Source organism: Prinia subflava, chromosome 9 (genome assembly GCF_021018805.1).
Source record: "Prinia subflava isolate CZ2003 ecotype Zambia chromosome 9, Cam_Psub_1.2, whole genome shotgun sequence".
NCBI lineage: Eukaryota > Metazoa > Chordata > Aves > Passeriformes > Cisticolidae > Prinia > Prinia subflava.
Genome location: NC_086255.1, coordinates 4,688,576 through 4,713,900, shown reverse-complemented (window position 1 = coordinate 4,713,900; position 25,325 = coordinate 4,688,576). Strand labels below are relative to the sequence as shown.

Sequence of the window (25,325 nt, the reverse complement as noted above, 5' to 3'; positions counted from 1 at the left end):
TTTGGAAGAGGATTAAACAAACAAAAACCCCTCCAGAATTAGTTGCCAATGGTTAGAAGTGATTTGTTTATATCTTTTTTTCTCCTCCCTGGGACATTGTCTGCATCAGCATGGAGGTGGCCCCAGACAGGTAACCCAGACCCATCTTGCTGATGTAAAATGAGTTTTGTGTTCAATTCATGAAGTCTATAGCCACTGAAATAATAGTGCTGAGAGAGAAAAAGCAAAATATGTAAATGGAGCACACATTAGCAAATATTTTGCAATATGATCAGGAGTGACTGAGACTTAACAGGAGATAATTCCCCTTCTAATTAAAACATGCTTGCTCCCTCTCCTGATCCTCATGGTTTTGATTACCTTAGGATAAACTGATTGTTCAGTAGGAGATAAACTAAGGACAACACCTTCAAGTTAGAAGTCTGGTTTATATCCTTAACCAGTGATTTTGGCAACCTCACTTTGTTATTTATGTCCCCTGATCTCAGTTTGCATGCCAGGTTATAAAAAATTCCAACCAAAACAAACACATATCAAAAAGCTTGTCAATACTAGGATGATTGTGGTCATGGCTAAATAACTTTGGATGCCTCTTTAAATCCCCAAAAGTGCTCACTGGAGTTCCTTTATTGAAGCAGAGGACGGTGCTTCATCCACTGCATCCTTTTAGACTTCTGAGGTTGCTGACATTCTCACTGCATTCTGTGCCAAGTTTGTATTACTATATCTTTTTTAAAAAAATGGTTTTAGGCATCCAGATATCCTGCTGGTCATATGTGCCATTTGGAAGTAAACATCCAATGAGAATAATTTCTCTAAAAGCAGCTTGAGTAAGTTTGCATTCATTTAGAGTTATTTTGCATGTACCTCTGAGATCTTCAATGTCAAAGCTACATTTTTTATACATTCATTTTCCTCTTTATCTAAAACAAAATACAGATTGACGAGCCAGTCTTTTCTGATACAAACAAGAAGCTGCTGGGCTGTGTTTGGAGATTACTTCTACCCCAAGAAGGCAATTACTCCAGGCACTTAATTCCACCCTTATCAATTAACTCTTGTGATGGAAGGAATTTTATCTAGTGGAAAATGGACAGAGATCTGGCCTGAAAACTTCCAGCATTTTGCCAATAAACTCATAGCAGGGACACTACTGTGCATATCCAAGGTCTCCAGCTATTTAAACCTTAACAACTCCTCCAAGTATAAATAAAACACAACAAAAACTGCCCAGCAAGCTCACAAATCACAGAGCCAGACTCAATACAATTGAAGGAGTAACCCCTCATCCATTGAAAAAATCACCCAAATTCTTTCTTTACCACATATTCGTCTTTAAGTCTCAGTAGGGAATCTGAGAAGAAATTAAATTTCTCTTCTAGAGCAAGTCATGCTCAGACATGCCAGTAATGACAAGGGTGTTGTGGTAGTACATGGAGCTCCATAAGGCGTAGGAACAAAAGAAAACCAGGAGGTTTTTGTGCTCTATCTCAAAGCCAAGGGACAGAGGTACCAGCAGCAGATGATACTGGGCAGAGAAGGCTGAACACGAGTGGGTGCTTTTCATTGCCTGCCAAAACAGAGCAGCCTTGGAATGTTCCTGTAGGAAGGGGAAGAATTAGAAGTGTCGCTCTGAATCCTGCTGTTCCAGCTGCTTCTCAGACTTCTGACTTCAAACTACAATCCAGCTGCTGGTATTTTCATTCCAATTAAGTTCTGAGTGTTTTTTAAACAAAATATTTTCATAGACCGACTATTAAACCATTTCATCATGATCTGATTTCAAACAACAAATGCTTACTGAGCTGCAGAGACGGAGTCTGAGAGATGAAGAAACGTGTGTTTGGAGATTATAAAAATGCTAAAAGGATTTAACTTGGCAAGCAGAGGCCTGAGAGCTCAATTTGACTCAAGGGATGCCAAAGTATTGAGGGCTGTGGTAAACAGTAATCCAGACCTCCTCCATAAGCTGTCCATTAATGAGGCACCTGAGGGACACATTAGGAAATTAACAATTGGAAAATTTCAAACAAATCCAAAATCCAGCTGAGCGTGTGCAGTGTCCAGGTCAATGCAGTAGCTGTCTTTAGACGATCATCTTGCAGAGGACCTGGAAGTGAGGGGGTTTGTTCTAAAATAAAAGTGAGATGCATTTTTTAGGAGGTAAAGTGGGAACAAGTAACACCAGGATGAGAGCTGCTTGCTGCTGCAGCCAGGGTCTGATGTATGTGTCCTGGGGAGCTTTCCAAGGCTGGGGATCCCTTCTGGGGAAAAAAGCAAAGGAGGGAGAACACACCTTCCCTCATCAGCTGCTTCTTCCCCTGGTGCTGCAGCTGTAGCAGAGAAGCTCTGGTGGGTGGTTCTGCAACACAAAGCAGAGAAGGTGTTCAGAGAGAGAAGATAAATCTCACAAGCAACAATCCTGTCAAGGAGTTGGGTTTGGACTTGCAGGGCCTTTCTGCAAAGCCTCCCACAGCCCTTCTGGAGACAGCAAACTGCTCTGGGCACGGGCACCAGGAGCAGCAGCTGTTGGACTCCCTGGTCCCATACCCTGGTCTGGAATTGGGTCTCAACCAGCAAACCCCCTGTCCCAGTGTGAATGTTCACCATCTCAGAGTCACTGCAGGATTCCAGAGAATCCAACACTTTTCTATCAATCATGGCAACAACATCACGGTCTGGATGCCTGTGGCCATTCCACCACCAGGACAATGTTGCTGGTTTTTTCAAAGCAGTGCTTGAAGCCAAGCATTGCACCCTCCCCACCTCTCTAAGAGCTAAAGTGGGGATTTAGAGATGGAGGAAACTTCACCTCTTTACTCTGAAACCATAAGAAACTCAATCATATGGCTCCTAGCAAAAGGCCTACTTTTAATGACATCAAATGTCCATGGACTTTGCTGAGAGAGATCCTTGTTCCTGTTTTAATGCTGGGTCTGGAGTACTGGCTCCATAGCAGAATCAGAAGTGGTTCAGATAAAGATAAGTTTGTAAGGAAAAATAAATATGCAAAAATGGGAACTGGCCTTTGTTGAATATCAAACACAGAACTAGGTGCCAAAAACCCCACAAGATTTATAAAGTGAGCTAACATATAGATCAAGTAGATGGACAAAAACTTATTTTTTAAAAAAATTGTTTGTTTGTTGTTATGGAAGTTGATTCCCCTTTTTTTTCCCCATTGTCAGAAAACTGCCAGAATTTTTTCCACTGGATAAAGAAGGTCCTGGGACATTGCAGCTTCCCAAGTGTGTACAGGAATATATTCTTTTCTTTTCTGTAAGAATCAGCCCAATATGTGAACTGCATAGGAGCACAGGCACCAATAGTTGAGTGTCTTTTTCTTTTCATATTATATGAAGAGCACATAGTAATTTACATATGTCTGTAGTGGTAATAGAAAAAACAAAAACATTGACATTTGTTAATGTGTGCAAGCTTAAGGAATATTAAGCATTTCTCCTCAAAAGACATACAATGGGTAGAAGAATAAAAAATTTAACTTTTTTTGTTTCATTATCTGTATATCACAGCTGCTTTGAAGAAAAAGGATTGCTACAAAGAACAAATAAATAAATGAAAAAGCAAAATCAAGCTGCTTCTGGCTGGTGGTAGTTTCCTGGAAGTCAGCTGATAGACTTAGGCTGTTCATAGCAACACAGTGGAAATCAAGAACTCCAGAGCTGTTTAAGAAAGGCTTTACAAATCCAACAGGCAACTCTGTCATGTTTGCATCATATCTTTGCTGTTAATTAATGAAGTGGGAATGTTCCCCTTGAAAAGGAACATGCTTTTCACGTCTGCTCTGCCTCTCAGAGCAAAAGCAGACACTGAGACTGCAGAAACCACACAGATTCAGTGAGTTGCCACTTTGTCATCTGATGCTCCTTTCACCCCCACTTCTACCCCAGGACTGAAAGTAAACCCCATGGTTTACAAGCTTCTCTTCCCCTTGGCTCTTCTTTTTTTTTTTTTTTTTAATCCTTTTAGAACCTTTGAGGGTATATTTTGAGAGGCTGAAAACACCCTGGAAAAACCTGGAAAAACAACCACCTTCCCTTTGTTTTCACTCCAGGCCTCTGGAAGCCCCAGCTCTAATGACATCTGAAGAGGATTCTGTGAGCAGAACCTGGAACCTTCAGCCCAGCTGATTGATTGTGTTTAATTGCCTTTGTTTCATCAACCCAGAGCCACAAATCTGCTGTGTGTCAAACAGAGGGACAGATTAATGGGGCAGTGGCTGCCCAGTCAGGTCACAAAGAAATCTCAACAAAATCTGGGTGTTTGAGGAGGTGTGTTTTAAACTTCTGGTGTGGTGGGGTGCCGTGATGAGGGCAGGAGGTGCTGGAGGCTCCAGCAACACAGACAAGGAATGTGGCACCAGGAAAAGCCAGGGGCTGCTGTCTCTTCCCTCCTCATCTGCCTGCAGGGAGTGAACCAAAGCTGAAGGAAAACCACAGCAGATTTTTCCTCCTTTATTATTGCAACAGCAAGAGTGAAGGGAGCTCAGCATATGCTGAGGGACTGAGCTGACACAGGCAGAGAAAACAGAGCTTACAGCATTCAAGTCTGCATCCAAGGGACATCCTTCATGTTCAGGGCTATGCAAGAGAGGCCAGGCTTGAAATTCTGGGGGGATTTTGAGGTCTGCTGGAAGCATCCTGAACATAAACTGTTGTTTCCCAAATATTAAGCCAGATGAGGGTCCAGAGTAGTTGTCAACAATGAAGCAAAAAGTCCAATGAGGGGCAAGCAAAGCACTGCCAGACACTAAGGGGAAAACCCCACAAACATTCCACTACTTTTAACTCACAATAATAACATATTTCCCTTTTTACCATTTTACCATCTTAATCTGGTTGGTAACATTTCTATTGATTTTATTGACTTTCAGAACCCTGTCATGATTACGTCTATTATATGATTATCAAACATTTATGTATATAGCATTAGTCTCCTGATTTAAAAACCTGCAAACAGGTTTTTTAATTTCTTTACAGAATTTCTTGTACAGACCTAGTGTGCATACATCATTAGAAATAACTATACTGTTTGTGGTGAAAAATACAACACAAGGGCTACTTAACTCTAAAGAACAAATCCACAGGTTGCATTTCATTGACCAATTGATAAATATATATTACAACTCCACTGACATGACTGAAGTCTTGGATTACATCAGCTGAAGAAGCCCCACTATTTGTTATAACAAGTGTCAGGGAACAAGTCTTGGAAATTTTAAAGGAAAGAGAAAATACTAATTTGAAAAAATGTATAGGCAAATTTTTATTACTTACAATTGCCAGCAGAAACCCAAATGTTTGGGGGTTTTTCTCAATTCTCTGACCTGAAAAATGGAGATACTTTTAAAAAGAAACTTTCTGAAAATAACTGAAATATACTCAAGAAAATCAGTAAGAACAGGGGGTATTCATTAAAGAAAAAGCTTCAGCTTCCTCACTGCAGGCCAGGATTTCCCCAGGAGCTTTCATGGTGGTGGCAAATTATCTCAAGTGCTTTTGGCACTCAGGATTTGGCACATGACCCTTGAAACTCTGGGACTGTGTAAGAAGATGCAACCCCAATTTCTCCAGCAGTGTGACACCCACTCTGTCCAACTCTGGGTGTAGCTGTTCCTCTGGACACCCAAGGCACCATTCCCATGGCCCATCCCTCACTCACTGAATTCAGCACAGCAGTATTCAGCAGGCAATTTGTGCATCTCTGTGCCAACAAACTTTTGGAATAGAAAGTCCTGCAGGCTGCTGAAAAACCCTAGAATAAATTACAGTTGTGCCAGGGAAACACATCTAGACAAAATATTGCACCTTGGCTACCTTCTCTCAGATGTCTTTAAAAGAGTCCTTGGGAGTATTGATTTTTTCCCCCCATAAATTGTATTTCCCATTGGTTCCAGTGTAACAGGGCATAGATTTCCCCAGACAGCAGTGACACCAGGCTCCTGTTTGCTGGCCTGTTTCTCCACCCTCTCAGACAATTCAAATTTGTGATGCCACAGCAGAAGAGATGAGCTGCTCCCCTGCCAGAGAATTATGAGTCCTCCCTGGAAATGAGGACTTTGGAAAATCTTTGCCAGGAATTCCCTATTTCAAAGAAAACAAACTGGTCCCAGTACCCAGCACCCATGGGACCCATGGGACCCATGGGACCAGGTCCCTCACAAACCATCCCAAAATATCCTGGCTTCTGGCCTCGCTCAAAGCCTCTGGTTCCAGGGGACAAAGGCTGGAGCATCAGGAAAAAACGTGTTAAAATACTGGTTGACAGTCTGAGCAATATGGACATCTTTGATCCTTCAAAGGGTATTCATCAAACCTCATTTTCAGCCTGAACTGGAAATAAAACATTTGAAAAGCAAAATTATTTGTGGTATCTGGATGTCACTTAGTCTGTTCTGGTTTTCCAAAATCTTAATACTCCATTTCTCACTTTGATTTTACATGCCACGGTCTACTATTAAATAGCCGCAATATAAAATAATTTCATTTCCTTCTGACTCTGATAGGGCCATGTCATTCTGATAAAGTCAAAATACTGCATCTTCTGCAGGGCACTCATGCTCTGGAAAGCTTCTGACAAAACACTGCTTCCACTGCACAGGAATCCAATCTCAAAACCTTTGGCCAGCTGTGATAATCACAAACAAGCCAGGACCTGACATTTAACATCCTTAATAGAGGGGGATCTCTCTTGTTAAATGCATGGCTAAACTGAATTTACTGAACAATACATTCCCACTGACAGCCTCCACATGTGCCAGCACAGCTTTCCAGGACTCTCTGCAGATCTGAGTTACCTTTGGCCAACAACACAGATTTGCAAAATCACTGAGAAGTTTCAGCTGGAAAGGACCCTGGAGATCATCTTGGCCAACCTTGTGATGAAAGCAGGGCCTTAGATGAGGTTATCCACGGCCCTGGCAAGCCAAGTTCTTGAATATCTACGGCCAGGAAGATTCCACTGCTTCTCCAGGCGGTTTATCCCAGTGTCTAAGTGGTCCCAAAGTGAAGGAATTGCTTCTAAAATTTGGGCAGAAATACCCAGAAGCAACTGGTCCCTCTTCCCTTGTTCTCTCAGCACTGTCTCCATCTTCTCTCTCCTCTAGGAGCCTTAGAGAAAAGCTGGTTAACAGGTAAATCTGATAAAATGGGATAAAAAAGAAGACTTGCTCCACAGAATCTGTTGCATTTAAGCTGCTTGTAACATTCAGGACTCGTGGCAACAAAAGCTCAGAGGTACAGACATTTTCACAGGCACAGGAGTGATGGTCTTCCCAAGAACAAACTGTTGGAGGTACCCCATGCCTCATCCCAACAAACGTATTGCATTTACTGTGGAAAAATCAATGAAGTTTTTCTAATTATTAAATCAAATTATGCAACTACAGAACTTCCTGATTACAGAATGGACAGATGACCTTTCAAAAATAGGTGCTGGTTGGATTTTTTTCTCCCTTTCTATGGCTGGGGGAGGTTTTTATGAATAGCAATTATTCACTTTTTTCCTCAAGTATGTTTGGCTGCTTAGAAAAATGTAAATAAAACTAAAACATAATAAAGTTCCTAGGACTCATCTTCTGACAATTCTTTGCTTTTCCTAAACAGACACACACTTAAAATTTCCTGGATTACAGAAAAATCTCTAAAACTCATCACTGGTATTAACCTTCTCTTGGTTTAATTTATCACTTTGAGATCACTGAGCTTTTCACAAAAATGATGCTCTCAGGGTTCTGTGGAACTTTTTTCTCTTAGAAAAATTTTCTTGTATGAAAACTGCTACACTGTGCACACAGCTTTGCTCATCTTGCTTCCAGAAATAAAATGGTCAATTTATTTGTCTTTAGATTAATTTGGAACTCATGACACAGCTAAACTCTTACTTTTGTAAAGGCAAAATGAACCAGATATTGGATGGTATAACATCAACAGAAAAAAGAAGCAGCTATATTTTTATCTGATGCATACAGCCTGTGCTAATTGGTACATTACAGCAAAAAATTGCAGTCTTGTCTGATATATACCATGCCTGTTACCTGGTAAATAACAATAAAAAAGTGGAAACCCTCCAAAACAGGCAATATGAATTTGTTTATGGATTTGAGCTGTAAAAAATTTCACTTCTACATTATTTTCCTGTATATTACATGGAGTTGATTCAAATCCATACCTAAAGGAGGGACAAGAAACAAAGAAGTGTTGATGGGAACTGATAACACACAGGACACATCCCCTCATAAACCCACCTCCTGACAAAATTACTGCTCCTACTAATGGCAACTTTATTTTCAGATGAGATAGCAATCCCAAATCCTCAACCCTTCTACTCATGAACGATCCAAAGGTAGGATTTCCCAGATTTTATTTTCTGCTGCCTACTTTCCTCGTCCAACTTCACACATGGAGGATATTCTGCTTCTCCCCTCAAAACTGTGCCCTGCTCTGGAGCCAAGGTTTCCACTGAAGGCAATCAGTCAGCAGAGAAGAAAGTCTTCAGATGGCAGGAAAGAATAAAAACTTTATCCAGGGATTATGTACAAAATTAGGAAAATGGCACAACAGACTTCAGATAACATTTGTGGACCTGTGGAATACCTACAAGGTGCAAATCTAACTTTCAGAGAGCTAAAAAATGAACAGAGAAAAACCAAATCACCTGTCTGAAACAAAATCAGGGCATCAGATAAACTTACATTGATTAACAGCACCTTTCCACCACACTTCTGCATGTTTTTGTCCTGTTATTTTAAAAAGGTATCAAAGTAGTAGTGATGCACTTAAATCCATTTCAACACAATTCAATATCTTCTGAGAGCCTTTAAAAATCTTAAAAGCAGACATGTGTCATTACAAACGTTGTGGTTTCTGTCACAGTAGCCACTGTTGCTGCTAATAGTAACAGAGGTTGTGGGGAAAGGGAATTATGGTTTCCAGTGAAGTCAGTGAGAGTTTTCCAATCAGATAATTCTTAATTGAAAACCACCAGTTTTTAACGGGAACTTTTTTAGAAAGTTTCTTAGGGTTGGCACAGGATTTTCAGTCAGAGCAGAAGGAGGCAAAAAGGAACCAAAGAACAGTTTGGTGTCTGGAGCACTTCCACAGCACGTGGAGAAGATCACACCCAGACTAACCTGGGGGAAAGTGACCACAAAGTTCCTATTTCTGCCTCAAGCACAGGCTGGTTTGGGGTGTCTTCCTTCTGTTTCCAAGTTTAAAAAAAAGAAAAAAAACAAACAAACAAACAAAAAAAAAAAAAAAACCAAAAAAAAAAAACCAAAAAAAAAAAAAAAAAGAAAAAAAAACCCAAAAAAGAAAAAAAAAACAAAAAAACCCCACTTTTAAACTTTTGCCCTGATGCCTCTTCCCATCTGTTATGATTTTTTTTTTTTTTGATCTCCCATGCAAGTAGTGCTCCAGCCTCTCCAGAATTAATCAAAAACCTCACTAATTAAAGGATACAGCCTAAATAAAAAGAGAACATACTTTGGGTCTACACTATGAACACTTCAAGCCATTTACCACCAAAAGCTGTACATATGTTTACCCAAATAACCCATTCTCTTCGTGAGTAGATATTTCACAAGACAGAGGCAAAAGCATTATTCCTGAAAGGATTGCTTTGTGATATGGGATCTATGATAAGGTCTAAAGGAAGCTTTTCTGGACGTGTTCCATCACTTGATGTTCAGGAAACCATTTTGTATGACACAAAGGATTAGGAAAAATAAGCTGCATGACATTTATTTTGTAATTTTAACATTAATATCTGTAGAAACATTTTATTGTCAGTACAAAAGTTAACAGATTTTAATACTTATTTTACCCAATTAAAAATTATTTTTAAAAAAACAAAACAAAAACAAAAACACACCACCACATAAAACAGTGAAATTTGCATTATATTCCATGGCCATGTCAATGTGAATGTTCTGAAAGTAAAAATACAAGATTCTGTAAAAAGAAGAGATACAAAGAACAGTGATATTCTAGCAGAGGCCAGTGCTACACCTACTGTTATGGAATGGTTCAGAAGGAAATACTGGAGTCAGCATGAATTAATTCCCTAAAAAGATGCTGATATTCCTATGGCAAGTTGTCATTATAAACAACTTCTCCCTTTTTAACTTAAGTTACAATAGAGGGATAAAGGCAAAAGATCCAGGCCAAAAGGTCTGGAACCTATTATCCAGCTGAGGCAAGAGAATTGTAGATAATTTGATGCATGTGCAACTCAGGGTAGAAGCTCAGCTCCTTTTAGAGCAGTCTGTTCTGCTGTGGTTATAGACCAACTCATGTCTTTCCTTACTTTAAGAACCTTCTTCAAAATTTTATTTTCTTTTTTTTTTTGGAGTGGAACGACTCTGCTTTTTGGACCTTATAAGAAAATGACTTTCTTGTTGAAGGGTTTGGTTTTGATAAGAATAATCATCTGACACTGCAGTTTTTAAACACAAATAAATCAAAAGTTTAATTCCCCCAAATTAGTTATATACTGTAAATATTTCTTTTCTTAAAGATCTGAAAACTAGTAAAGTCTGAGCAATATATCTACTAGTCCTCTGTGCTGCCTGCATAGAAATGCCATTTAAATTACAAAAACACAACAACCCTATAAACGATTAACGGTTTTGTACATTACCAATTAGTTAATAAATTAATGATATACCATTTTCCCTGAAAGCGAAGTATTTTCCACCTTTGGATGGTGAAAATTAAGAAATTCTGTGTAAGAACAGCATTTAGCAAATAGCTGTTAAAAAAGAGACTAATTTGCTAGGTGGATTGGGACATCCATTTTTTTAAATCAATACAAAAAATAATTCATTGTAAATATATATAATATATATTTATACATATTTTTGAATATATTTACATACATCCAGCACCTATATACTGCATTTGTGCTCTGTAAGTGTGTGCCAACATATATTTTCTCCAAATATTACAAAATAAACAAGAAAGGCAGACCCAGAGTTTGCCTCAAGTCCGACTGGTCCATTGTACAAACAAAGTCTGTTGCAGCTCACAGGAAGCCAGAAAATTGATAGCAATGGGTATCTAGACACAGCTCATAAACATTCTTCCTTCTCGGGAACATCTGAAAGCTGCAAGTGATGAGAATCTTTATGTAGGTTCTGACTGCTTTCCTCCAAAATGGATTTTTTTAATCATTTTCCTTCTTTTTTTTTTTTTTTCTTTTTCCCACATTTCCTATGTACAAGCAGAAACATGAAGGTCCTGGAGAAAAGCTCTTGCTTTGCACAGGGCAGGCAGCTCGGTGTTGTTGCCCTCTGCTCATGTTTTCACAGCCCCGTTCATGTGCTGGTACTTGGGCAGACAAGGTTCGTAAGGCATCGGGTCGGGGGAGAACACGGAGTCGTCCCCCGAGGAACACGAGCTCCTCGTGTCGGGGTAGCTGGGTGAGTACTGCTCCAGGGGTCCACTCAGGTCCAGGTACTCCTGTGGTAAGAGGAATAAAAAACTATTTTTAACCAGCAAAGAGAACAACACCATGTTTTGGGGAAGAGCGGCTTGAAAGCGACGCTCACATCCGCGCTCGAAACTGCCTCGTTGCTTAAATACCTCATAAAACAGGGAGCTCGGCTAGGGGAAGAAAAACCAAGCCAATAACACGGTATTTTCTGAAGTCCAACATCACCAGCATTAGCTGTGTCAGTGGGAATAAACATGGCAACCACATCAAAAGAGGGCTTTTCACTCGCAATGATAAAAATGAAATTTCATCCTAAATAGAACCATTTTTCTTTAGCACATGGTAGTGATTTGGAGAGGGAAAGACGCTTCCAACTTTGTATTCCTTCGGTCACTTTGAATCTCTGTTTTATATTCTGTGATATTAAATTTGTGTTTCAACATGCAGTGGCATACGTGCAAAAAAGATCTGAAAGAAAAACAAAACCAAATTCACACGATTTGGGTTTTTTACACTACATATTTGTGTGTTGTGCGTCCCAGAGTAGCCATGACCAAAGCAGTCATTAAAAAAGGAAATATCATCTGCTGAATCCAAGTTTTGGGTTAAGGCTCTTTTGCTAGAAACAACAGTTTTGGCAAGAGAATAAAGTTATTTTTTCCCCTTGAAATGTTCCTTCTCTTTCAACTTCTAAAGGCAGCTGCATTCATTTAAATGCAATCTCTTCATTTGCTAAACCACAAGTTATGATCGTACTGACGGGACAAGTCTTCCACCTCAGTCAGTATTTTATGCTGCTGTGCTTAGTTTTGGGGTAATTTAGTCCTTTGGCTAACATTCCTTTTTTAAGTCAGAGATTCAATCATTACCATCTTAAAAAATGGTCACCATTTTAAAAGGAGGGTGTGGTATGGGAGTTTTAAAATGCTGAAAAATTCAATAGGGAGCAAAAGGAGTTTGGATCTATTGATTACTGACTATGTGGCTGCCCAGGCTCTTGAAAAATCCACAAGGGCAATCCTGATACGTATTTATGGTTAGCAAATCAGCCTTACGTGAGCAGAAATAATCAGGTATTTTCTAAATAGACAGGAGAGGATCCCAGACTCTGAAGAAACAGGGCTTTCCCAGGGGCTATCAGCCATGGCTCATCATACCAGAAGACTTGATGTAACTCAGATATGAATTCAGTACTGAAGATGGATCCTTATCCAGTGTCACACCAAGGGCACAAGAACCAACACCAGGCTGGTTTCTGGTGGTGACAAAGCAACACAGCCACGTCCTGGTGACCTCTGTTCATGTGGGTCACAGAAACATGGGAATGAAAGTCTTTTGGAGAAAATAAACCCAGCAATAAAACACACTAAAAACCCAAAAAGCAATGATTCAACGTGGAAAAGAGTGAGACGTTACTGCCTAGGCAGAAATCATTACTTGCACAAAAGCAGAAGAAATTATTGGCTGCCCCAGTGAACTGATTTGTTGGGTAAACCAGACTGAGCCTGGGCCAACAGTGTGATTCTGGGGGGGAAAGGCAGAGTGGGGAGAGGATAAGCAGAAGCGAGCCTGGGGGACCTGCACTTGAGGAAAGGATTGCACAGAATCAGAGCTCTCCAAGGCTGTGGAGGAAAATGGGACACGTTGGAGTTCTCAGGAGACACCAGGATGACGACGAGCGTTCAGGAACATGAAACACGCTGCGAAGACAAGTGGAACGGTTTGATTTCTATGTCCAGGGTAAATAGGACAAAAGCAATATCTGATGTTGAAAGATTAGAGATTAGGAAAACAAAGCAACAGGCTGTCAGGAGGCGATGCCGAAATACAGCAGTGGAGATGTGTATGGACAAGTTACGTAAACATCTGTCAGGAATGACAAACGTATAGTGGGCCCTGCCATAGGCCCATCAGATGGACTGGACGTGTTCCTAAGCTTCTTCCAGACGTTTTTCCTATGATTCCAGTCTAAAGTAATTTACATAACCCTAAAGGCCTTTTCAGGTTAACTTTGAGATCATTCCAGGTCTATGAGCAGTACGGAGTTGGGAAGGCTTGACGGTTAAACACACGCGAAAAAGAAAGCAATATCCTTTCCCAGGCTTGGAATTGCAGCCCAGAACCTCCCTCTTGAGTCTGCAAACACACATCCAGTCCAAGCCACCCAGCACTCTGCAATGGCAGCCAGCCCACCTCCAACTGGTCTTGTGAAATCATATATGAATTAGGCAGGAAAAGATGCAGGCAGGACTGGATGAGGTGAAAATGGTAACAGGACACTGAGCTACATCCATGACTCCAGAGGGAGAGCATACTCCTGCCACATCTCTCAGCCAGCCCTGAAGGTGCCACTTTTTAGAGCAAGCCTTAAAAACACAACCCAGATCAATTTACAGCTTCTACTAAAGCCAGATCTACTGGGCGAACTATGATCATAAAAAATGCCATCTCTTTACTCAGGTTCTCCTGTCATCTCCATGGTGAAACGGCTTTCCCAAAGCTGCTCCATAATCCATTTTTTATTTCGCTGACAATTCTAAAAAATTAGAATGTAATGTTGAGGAGCCACATAGAGGGATCCAAATCTCTTTTTTCTTCTACAAAGAAGCAGTAACAAATACAAAAATCTTGCTTTGAAATGGTCAAATCAAGTCGTTGCAACTTTCCTGTGTAACTGCTTTGTTCTTTTCTTGCTCCCGTTAAACATTTCATTTCTCAGAAGCAATAGGAGTTTGTAGAATATTTCTGGGACACAAAGTATTTTCTCTCCAAAGAAATTTCCACCAGAAGAATCAACATTTCCATCACTTGTGATTTTCCTCGAAGGTGCACGTGGTTCGGTGATAAGAGGACAGATTCCTGTGTGAATACCCTAATCAGTGTGTTTCTTGCTAAAACTAATAATATCCCAGACCTCTGAAAGAACACTCTTCAAATAAAACCTTTCTGCATCCACATACCCCAACCTGAAGCTAGGCAGGACCTTTGGATAATTGGATGGCTGTTTGCACATCCCCCGTGGGTCCTCATTCCCTCCACAGAGAGCTATTTCAGTGAACCTAATTCACTCTCAGACACATCCTCTGAAATCTGCCATCGACGATTTCTCCTCTTCTGACCTACATAGCATGGCTGGGAATCAAACTGAGCCAGCAAATGAGAACCACCACGAGCTCCACAGCCCTCCCTCACCTGCAGCTCCTGCTGAAACACAGACACTGCCCCTCGACCTGCCACACGCAGCCCCTCCACACTAAAAACATCCAGAGATGCAGTGGGAAATAAACAGAAACTCCTCGAAGATGTGTTTCTTTTTAGTTACATAATTCCAGGCAGCAGGCAAGCGACGGAGGATTTCACAGGATACACAGTTTAGCTGAGTGAAACCTCAGAGGACAATGACAAACAGAACAAGAAGTGGACTCGGGCAGGATTTCATAATTGAATAAATTCCATCTGTCCCCTGAACCATTTTTCCCGATCAGCAGCTTATTGGAGGAGGGAGGACAATTTACCTACCTCGTTAGTTGTGAGAGTGAGGATCCGATCCAGGTCCTCCACCAGCTGTTTGAACGTGGGTCTGTGAGAAGGCACAGCATGCCAGCAATCTCTCATCATCATATAGCTGCAAGAAACACACATTTGCTTGGCTTAATTAAAATCACACCTCCTCCTCACAAACCTTTTCATGCACAGGCAGTGCTGCCCTTCACGAGGAAAGCAGTGAGCACAAACAGCTCTGCTCGTGGGCCACTGAATCCCCAAACCTGGGCAACACTCCCTGCGCTCAGAGAGGCTTTCTGCTCCTGCCTCTCCCTTGCTCAGTGTCTAAATCACCTTTTCATGGCACCAATTCTGTGTCCCAGAAACTTCTAAGATATTAAATTACAATATTTCTCGCATGTCAGGGATTGTAGTCTTTGTGAAGAAATTAAAACTCAAAAAAAATCTAAATATAATTAAGGTCTGTACTGAAATACCTGAAATCACACTTCCCACATCACCAGGAGATAATGCTAACACAGAAGTTCACAGATGTGTTCACAAATGATTAGTAGTATATGCAGCATTTATGAATTTTTACATTAGCACCATTAAAATCAAACAAACATGGGTGTAAAAACACGGACAGAGCCTGGCTTGTAGATGATTTCTTCTTTCTACAACAGGATCCCAGCAGGGTGTGCAAAGAGGTATCCTCTGCCAAACATTCCCTGAAATCCTTCCCATGCCTTTTCCTTACACATCTATACCCTCACAAATATCACAATTTCAGAGCTGAGCACTTCTGAAAGTGTTTGGATTCTCCTGGGGGAGCATTAAACTCGTGAATTCAGCTGTGCCCCCAGCCCTGGCACAGCAGATCAGGTCCTTACAGCTCGTTGGTGCAGTTGGCAGGTTTGTCCATCCGGTGCCCTTCTTTAAGCAGCTTAAAAAGTTCCTCCACTGGGATTCCTGGGTAGGGTGACCCTCCTAAGGTGAAGATCTCCCACATTAACACACCAAATGACCAACTGCAAATCAAAGAGAAAACTGCATCAGTGCATCTGCCTGGCTGCTGGAAACAGAGAATCCCATCCCTCCCAGAGAAGCTTAAACCAGCCTCTGCCTTAGGTCTGCCTGCCCAGAACAGGACAGGGATCTGGGAAGTGCATTTAGGATGGGCACTGAGCCCAGCATGTTCCCAAAGACTCTCTTTTCCTCTGTCTGCTGTGCTCTGAGCCCCAGGGGCTACTGCCCAGCACTGCATCTTCACAGCCTAATGACTTACAGAGCACTCACAGCTCAGCTGGGGTGCAATTATGTGGCAGGATATTTTGGAAAAAAGCAGAAAAGCAGACTGTTCAAAACAAAAATATTTTGCGTCACCCTGCCTTTCTTTTACTTTTTTCTTTTTTTTTTTCTTTTGTTGCTAGCTTCTGCTAGGAAATGAAGGGGGATAATTTTTAAGCCAGTTTTCCTGCCTCGTCCTGCCTGGCTGGCAGCTCTGCCAGGTGAGCACCAGCACAGAGCCTGCACTGGCTCCCAGCTCCTCTGCAGCTCCCCCAGCCCTGCAGCACGGTATTTTAGTAAACTGTTTGCACAAACTTACAATAATATTATCTTTAGCCATCTTCAAAGCCACCATGGGGCCAAGAGTCTCCAAGTCCCAGCACTGAAATCCTCATGCTCCCTGGCTGCTGAGGAGCTCAGGCTGGCTCTCAGTCCCAGTGAAGTGGTTTACTTCACATTCACTTAAATATTTTGCCAAGATGTTATTTCAAAGCACAAGTTTGATCCACCCTTAACCTGTGTATATAGTTTCCTTTGTAAATGATGTAGAGATTGCAGGAAACGCCTCAGTAAATGATTTTCTTAAGGAGAGAACAGCTTGGAAACTGCACCCAGGTTAAAGGAAGAGGAGATACTTATTTTCTCCATGCTGCTCTTTTCATTTTTAACCCTGCACTGACTTGCATAACCTTTTGCACCTCTGCTGGGAAGCATCCAGCCCTTTACAGTTTTTCCTGAAGAAATAAAAACCAGGATCTTCATCTGTATTGCATAAGAAATACATGTCTCCTTCAAGCACAATGCACACAGAACTGTAATAGGAAGCAGAATAAACCCTGAGCAGTTGCATCAGCCAGTGGCTCTGTGCACACATTAAAAGAGTTTTGAAGTGTCAGAGTCCAATGATTTCCTATTACATGTGAAGTACTGCTGGGAAGCACTTCTGAAAATCAGTGAAAACTTTTCCAGCACACCCAGCCTACATTTTATTACACCAAATCTTAGCACAGATTTTTATAAGAAGTTTTCAGGAACTTTCTCTCTTTTTTTTCATTCCTTTCTCTCTCTCCCGTTTTTTTTAAACCTGAAGGAAGTCCAGAGTATGTCAAAAGGCAAGCAAATTAGATAGACTCTTTGTAGCTGCACATCCGTAAATAAGTTCAAGGGGGGAAACTTCCGCAGTGACAGAAGGAGGTTAGCATTTTCCACCTTTCATGTGCTTTGAAGCTGGGCAGATTAGTAACAGAGCACTGGTTAGCAGTCTACCATAAAATCCTCACTTTCTAAGGGCAAGCCCTGTTCCATCTATTAATATGTGAAACAGAATGAAAACTCTTAAAGGTAAAGGACAACAGCAAAATTCCTATGAAATACCCCAAACTTCAATAAACACAAAGCACAACAACCCCCTCCTTGCCACCCCCAAAACCCCATTGAAATCAGGCCACTTACACATCACTTTGATGTGTGTAAACTCTGTCAAACAGAGCTTCTGGAGCCATCCACTTTACTGGAAGCCGTCCCTGTGAGTTTGGAAGGGAAGAGACATTAAAATGGCAGCAATTTACAGCAGGGTTTCTCTAAGAGCTGTCTGCTAAAGCAAACCAGCACATAATCTACCTTCAACATTTTCAGTGAGAAAATAGGAAGATGGGCTAAAGTACAGAGACTGTTATAGAAATGGATATAAGCATTGAAGATATAATTAAAAGCATTGAGAGTTCCCAAAGATTTCCCAGACTGCTTGCTAGGAGAATGATAGCATAAGCAGATCAAAATTAAAAGTATCATTCTGCTATGGCTCTTTAAAGACAAAAAAACCACCCATAATTAATAAACTTTTGAAAAGCAGATCTGCCTGCAAAAATAAATTGATTACTAAACCCAAGAATTTTGTTTTCCTTTTGCAGTGACCCCAAGCCCACAGTCAGAGCTGCCTGTTGCTTTGCACACACAGAGCCCAGGAATTACACTGAGCCTGGAATGAGGAAGGTTCAATCCCCTCCAATTCTGCTGTACATGGTGGTTCTGGCTTTTGGAAGCAGGCAGATGTTACCATTCAAATGCCACTAATCACTTAGTGATTTTCATAAATAAGCCACTTAACATGATTGTTAATTAGAAGCCACATTTACATAAATAAAACCTGTAGAACTCAATGAGTTCTGCAGAGTTCCCATCAAAACCCAAGTGCAGCTCAGCAGGGCCTGAAGAGATCCCCTGAGGAGGTGTAAGGATTCCAAACCAGGTATCAATGCTACATCCCAAACGTTTTATGTTCTTGATTTGGTACAGGCTAAGCAGCCAAACAGTGACAGTGTGGGGAATACAAATAAGTTTTCTCTGTCTCTAGCCCCACTTTGAGATCACCACCACAACCTGTCCCAAACAAGGCAAGTACAGGCACAGGCAGAAGGCTGAATGTGACATCACCACAAGCAAACAGCATTTTTATTGTGGTTGTTGCTGGCATTGTTTGTACAGTGTATTTCAAGATCCTAGGCTGGCTGCTAAACCAGCTGGGATCAACAGGAATATTTCCACTTATTACAACTGACTGGAGTCAGGGACGCAATTTTTAAAAAGTTCTTGTATTTTAGCATTTCTAATCCTCCAGTATGCAGCCTCTTTGCTTATCTTTTTAACTAACTACCACTGTAAGAGGAGACAGAAATGCTCGTGTCCTTGATCCCTGCTTCTTTGTCTGGGATGAAAAGTGAGGCTGCAGTACAAGACGCCCATTAAGTTTACAACCATAGCTCTGAAATGAATCACTGAAAGAAACACTTGTTTGCAGAGATTAGAAAACCATCCACTTACATTAGTAGTCTTTTTATAATAATCTATATTGTTGATGTCTCTGGCTAAACCAAAGTCTGCTATTTTCATGACATTGTTTTCGGTTACCAAAACATTTCTTGCGGCCAAGTCTCGATGGATGCACTGGAAACAAAAAAAGAAGAAAAAAAAATCCCACTGAAATAAACTGCTGCAAAAGTGGAAGTGCTTCAACACCACAACTAAATCTCCTTTCCAGATTTCAACCTAAATGACCAGGTGGGAAAGCCACACATTCACTACAAGCCTGTGAAATATGATTTTCTAAATTATTGCAATCCATCCTCTCAGCTGGTGTTTCCAAGCTGAACAAATATCCTAAAAAATGTCTCAGAAAGTCCCCTTTAATCTTATATTTTTGCTAAGGCTGAAAGGTGGGTGGTGACCCAAGTTGTGCCAAGCATTTTGTGATCCACTCTCCTTTACATGTGCCCAGGTACAGATATTGCAGTTTCATCAGAAATACTGTTAATGAACATTTTTATTGTGTTGCTTCTGTTAAATTATATTGTCTCACCTGAGATAAGAACTGACAGTCAATCTGAATGGGTGCAACTGTTTTTAATAATAAAGATTTTAATAGAAATGTCAGCAGGATGTCTAGGGTGTGTAATTACTTCAACCACAAGACTATAATAATGCAATTATTAAAAGGAAAAGGAAACAAACCCCAAACAATCAGGGTTGGACTGTTTGTTTTTAAGACAGCTTTGATACTGAAACTAAATCTGTTACCTCCTGAGAGATGTTTTCTTCATAATGTCAACATTATCCTGACACTGAGGGCATTTCGTGACTGCTCTGGGTATTATTCCTGTGCTCAAGGAGCTTTATTAGGGTTGATACAAGGTGGCAATGGGGGCACTTTGAATCCCAGAGGATATTTTATTTATTTTCAACTTTAATATATTTTTCCCCTCTTTAATTTTGGATAACTCTTGACATTGTATGTTTTATTTCTGTATGTGCATAGACACACGACAAAAAGCTGTACAACAACCAGGTGTTTTTCTTGCTCTATAACTTGCCCCAGTAAATGCTGAGATCTTTTATGAAAATGAAGTCTCTGCTCCTTACTGGGTCAGCCATGGGGAACTGCCAGGAAAAACCTGCTCCAGCAATGCCTTCATGAGCACAGGACCAGACAAGAGCATGAATTCAGCATCCCATCAATCTTTTAACTCAGCATCAGCAGTGCTGTGGTGGCAGAAACAACACAGGCCAAGCTTCCTACTCTCCAAAAGCATCCATCCCACTTTGGAAATGGGGAAATGTTTCTAAGTACTGCTGCTTGTGAGGCAAAAACTTCTTGTGAGGCAAAGGGCAGGTGAACAAACATCACCTTTACCTTTTCTTTACTGAAGTCTTGGTGAGGCCCTTATTGGACTGAAATAACAAGAACAGTGCCCTTCCCACAGCTCATGCAGGATGGGAATACCATGAGAAGAGCAGCTCTCATTATTCCAGCTCAGTAAAGGGATCCCTAAGGGGAGAAGAAGGGGTGAAATACAGACAGGAGTGGTGGGGTATCAGGAATGCACAGCTCTATTCTGTGCTGCCCCTGTTCTCCTCTGCCCTGGGCAATGCCTCTCAATCTGTCCAGCTCAGCACCAATCAAGTGCTTTTGCAAACAAGAAAGGCTGCAGTGGCTCTTGGGAGTGTCCTACAGCAGCACTCCAGAGCTCCTCAGGAGGACACTTGCTCTCAAGACAGCCAATGAAAAGATTTATGATTTCCTTTCACATCAGCTCTCTTTTCTTGGGACGTGGCTCACTGCCAGGCAGGAGCTGCATTAATTTCAGAAAGAGATATCCTGAGGTGTGTCACCTAATCAATACCCCTGCTTCACTCCATTAGAAGAGTTCTGCCTTGCTGTCGTGCACTTCACCCTGCCAACCCTGCTGTGCTGAGATTTACTGTTTCAAAACAAAAAGAATAAAAGCAAAATTAAACCTGGATTCCCTCTCTTCCCAAACCTCTACAAGTGCAGAAAAAACAATAACAAAATCATGACTCCACACAACAGGAATGGAGGGTTACAGTCAGCCCTGTCTTTGGTTAAAAACAGCTCCATACTTGGGAGTGGACATGACTGGAAATCTGTATAAATCCCACCAACCACTCCACACCCTGCAGGAAGTACTTATCATTGGTATCTGCTGCTCTGGTTTGGCCTTTGGGTCCAAACATCACCCAGGGTATCCAGGATTGCTCAGCCACTAAGCCACAGTGTGTTTATACAGTGAGTTATACTATTTAAGGTTTTATAACTATAACTTAATCAAAATGCTGGTTAAAAAGAACTGTTTGAAGACAGGTTTTGGAAATAATCGTCTGGGGACATGACAGGATAAATAAATTCTTTTAACAAGCTCACTCTCCTGAAAACACCAGTTTTAAGTAAAGTACATAATTAAGTGACTAATACACTCCACATATTTTTGCCTCTTCTGCCCACTATTTTTGCCCTGGTGTATTGGGTCTTCTCAACCCTGCCTGCTGTTATTCTGTAAGTCCTTTCAGCCATTGAATTCATTTGTTTTACATCACTGTGTGAAATGATTTGGTTGGTTTGACTGCAAACAGAAGTCAAGCAGAGCCTGCTGCCTCATGGGTGAAGTGACCACCTGTGCCTATGGATTCAAACTGCAGATACGTGCACAGAATTTACTTTAAATGATCCACCCCGGGCCTCACTTCAGCAATATTGCTAAACAAAGATAGAAAACTTCTCAAAGTGTATGAACTTTCCCACTGGTCTGCAGGGGCGTGGATTACACGACCTGCTCGAGGCAGCTCCTTCCCCCAGCAAATTCTCGAACGCAAACGGGACGAGGACAGAACCAAACTGTAAAACAAAAAAAAAGCACTGTATTTGCTGAGTTCCACCTACTTTTTGGGAAGCCAGGTACTCCATGCCTCGTGCCAGCTGGTAGGTGCAGGACACCAGGTCCTTGAAGGTCATCTGCTCCTCGGGCACCCTGTTGATGTCGAAGGAGTACTCCATGCCGGGCGGGCGGCGCGCTCGCAGGTACTCCCGCAGGTTCCCCTTGGAAGCATACTCCACTATCACATACAAAGGTCCTTGGGAGGAAAAAGGCATGGGAAAAGCAGGGTCAGGCACCAGGGTAAAATGCTGGAGGTTTTTTTTAATGTGAGAAAGCTTTCAGTGTGCTATAATAAATTCTCTGAACCAATAAAATGGGGAAGCGGTAAGCAACGCTTTAAAAAAATTATAAGGTTTGGGTGTGGGGAAGTGACTGCCCAAAGCTCCACAGCAGGAATGGCAGAGCCACAATTAGTGCCTTAAAATACCTCAATTAATTAGTGCCTAAACTAATTAGTGCCTTAAAGTATCTAAACACTGCCCCAGTGCCTGTTCATTTCAGACCACGCAATATACTGAAAAACAAATATTTTCAAAAAATCACCCTGAGATCTCCAACAAAGAGAAAATGCTTCTTTTTTTTTTTTTTTTTTTTTTTTTAAATATCCAGAGTGTTATGCCATTCTGCATCACTTTATGTGGCGTAATTAGCTGTTCCAGGAGTGAAAGTGCTCATTTCAAATTTGTGGGGTGCAAGTTCTCCTAAAGCAGGGCTGACAATTCAGAACAGCAGACATGGGTAAAGGCCCTGCAAAAGGTCATTTTTTCCTTACAGCAAGGGATTAGAGAGTTTTCCTATGATACAGGACCCTTTCTCATTTTAAGGCTGCAACTATAATGAGAAACAGAAGTTAAAATATTGCTGTTAAGCTAAAGAAATACCTAAAAATCCTATCACGGCATGACTGCTTCCTTAAAACCTCTTGAAAAATTATGATTAATGAGACCTTCCCAGACCTGTTGGAAAGTCCTGGTTTACTTTCTTTTCTCTACTCACCGTCCTGGGTACAGGCTCCAAGAAGATTGATGATATTTTTATGCTTCCCAATCATCTTCATCATCTCCATCTCTGACACCAGGTCAGACAGGTCTTTTTCTGTGGCATCATCTGTAGAAGACACAGGTTCATATATTTCATATATATGAAATACATATTTTCAGTTCACATATTTTAGTGTGCCAGCCTGAGCTTCAGTAAGGCTCACCAGCTGGTGTAAAATCTGTGTGGATCAAAATGCACAATGGGAATATGGGATTTGTTTTCCAGTTTCCACTGCACATCATATATTGTGTCTTACCAAAAAAACAGTCTCAGCCTCTTGGGTGGACTGACCAACTCCTCAGTGTTATGTAAAGAGGCAGTACAGCAAGATCAGAGATTAAAAAGCTGTCCTTAGATCTCAAACCTCCAATAACACCACCCTTCCTGCAAACTAACCTTACAACTAAATTCAAAATAAACAGGCACCAACCACCTGGACTGAATGGGCTCGGATCTACACAAGGATAGCCTCTGACATGAAATAAACTGAAAGCAGAGAGACCCACATGGTGCTAATACATCTCCTGGCTCCCAAATACTCCCTGCTCAAGATAAACAGGCTGTCAAGGGTGCAGATTTACACCCCAAGCTGCTGAAGGCTGAGGTCAGCTATGCGCTCTTTGACCCGCCCCACAACGATGACAGGGTTCAGATGCCACAGGAGAAAATCCTGTGGCTGAGAGCCACCCCATCGCCCACTCTGATCCCTAATCACCCAATTTTCTTACCTTTCAACATCTTCACTGCCACGGTCACTGCTTCTTTTGGCCTGTCTTTGTCAATCCCCACCGCTTCGGCCATGACCACTTGCCCAAAGCAACCTTCTCCCAGGGGTTTGCCCAGCGTCAGCCTGGGGGGGCAAACAGCAGATTAACACATAGCATCTGCTGAAGAGGTGCAGCCAGTGAAATTCCAGGGCTAAATATAAAAAGCTTTCACCAGCTTGCTGCAGCATGAGGCGTTTATCATATGGAACCAATAAGGGCCCGGGTGCGCGTCGGTTTTGGTGTTTTCTTAGGGATGGTGGGGTGAGCATCTCAGAGTAGCACATCAGTCACTAAACCCAGCTTTTAAGACCTATTCAAGGCTTGAGTAGGTCAAAAACAACTTGATTGTTTTTGGGGGGATGGAGTGTGGAGGGGCAGAGCTTTCAAAGAGATCAGAGCGTGGCTGGAATCGGGGAGCAGGCAGCAGCAGGCCAGCTCCTCGTGTCCCTGTCACACGGCTGGCCATCCTCGTTCCCTGGCCACAGGGAATGAGAGTCAAGTTTCAGCCACACAGGGTCCAGCACAGTGGCTGCTTCTTGACTCTTTGCAGCCACAAGAAGTCTTGGCTGAGGGGCCAGAAGGTGCCTCCTGCCTGCAGAGCCCAGGCTCTGCTCAGAGAGGGGAAGCAGAGATGGGAAAAATAAATTTGATTGTACTCATCACAGCTCCAACATCAAACTCTCCTAAAATGAGCAGTCTCTAAGTGGGCTCTGCAGAATGCATTTTGTGAAGCCTATTCCTGGTTTCAAAACCTGCTCAGATCTAACAGACAGAGATGTTGATCTCATCTTGAGGAGAAAGAGATGAAATAAAAAAGAAACTTGAAAGCTTCTGGGCAAAATCTTTCTGATTCCAGCCTAATTGCTTAAGGGCCAGACCCAGGCTCCTTTACTTGCAGAGAATATCATGAGACATCCAGCAGCAGTGCTGGGGCAGGAATCAGGGAGGATGCTCAGTGAGTGTGATGCTGATAATGTTATCCAACACAGGGGCCAGATTCAGACAAGCATTTCTATAAACAAACTCTTAAGGACTTGAATTTCCATGGCCAACAGGGGGATTTCACAGCTATCACAGATGTAGGGGCTCATTCTTAAAAGCATGGGTACCTGTTTTTCAGCATGAAGCAGAGGGAGAGGCTGTCACAGCCTCAGCAGAAATGTTAGATGAGGGCTAAGTGATTTCAAACCCTGCTTATCTGCTGGGGCACGGGCAGGAGTGAGGGGGCTCCTCCCGAGGGCAGCCAGCTCACTCTGTCACACGTGGGCTCTGGCTTGGTGAGAACTCCTCGAGCTGTTTTGGATTGGTTTCTAAAGCAAATGCGAGCTTTAAAAAGGTGCAAGGACTGAAGGGCAGCATATGCTGTGCTGAGGTCACCCTGCATTTTCTCCAGAACTAAAACTGAATTTAGGGTCTTGGCAGAGAACAAACATTTGCATTGGAAACTGGTTAATTTATGTGCTATTGCCCTGCTAGGACCAAAGTAACAAACCCCTTATTGTGTGCCTGCTGCCCCCCAGCCTAATAAAATGCCTCTAAATAGCCTCCTTTCATTGCAGATCTG

At 41.8% G+C, this 25,325-nt stretch overlaps 1 protein-coding gene across 10 annotated transcripts in view; it reads right to left on the bottom strand.

The window, feature by feature from the left end:
- Nucleotides 1-9,735: 9,735 nt before the first annotated feature.
- Nucleotides 9,736-25,325, bottom strand: part of FGFR2 (fibroblast growth factor receptor 2) — an 80,323-nt gene continuing 64,733 nt past the window's right edge. For all 10 annotated transcript variants that reach the window (XM_063405172.1, XM_063405171.1, XM_063405169.1 and 7 more), the window contains 8 exons: nt 23,723-23,844; nt 22,950-23,060; nt 21,959-22,149; nt 19,048-19,170; nt 17,680-17,750; nt 15,831-15,968; nt 14,974-15,079; nt 9,736-11,480 (listed from right to left, as the gene is read on the bottom strand). In XM_063405172.1, the coding sequence (XP_063261242.1) occupies nt 11,316-11,480; nt 14,974-15,079; nt 15,831-15,968; nt 17,680-17,750; nt 19,048-19,170; nt 21,959-22,149; nt 22,950-23,060; nt 23,723-23,844 (1,027 nt within the window). In that variant the 3' untranslated portion in view covers nt 9,736-11,315. The remainder of the gene's footprint in view (nt 11,481-14,973; nt 15,080-15,830; nt 15,969-17,679; nt 17,751-19,047; nt 19,171-21,958; nt 22,150-22,949; nt 23,061-23,722; nt 23,845-25,325) is intronic.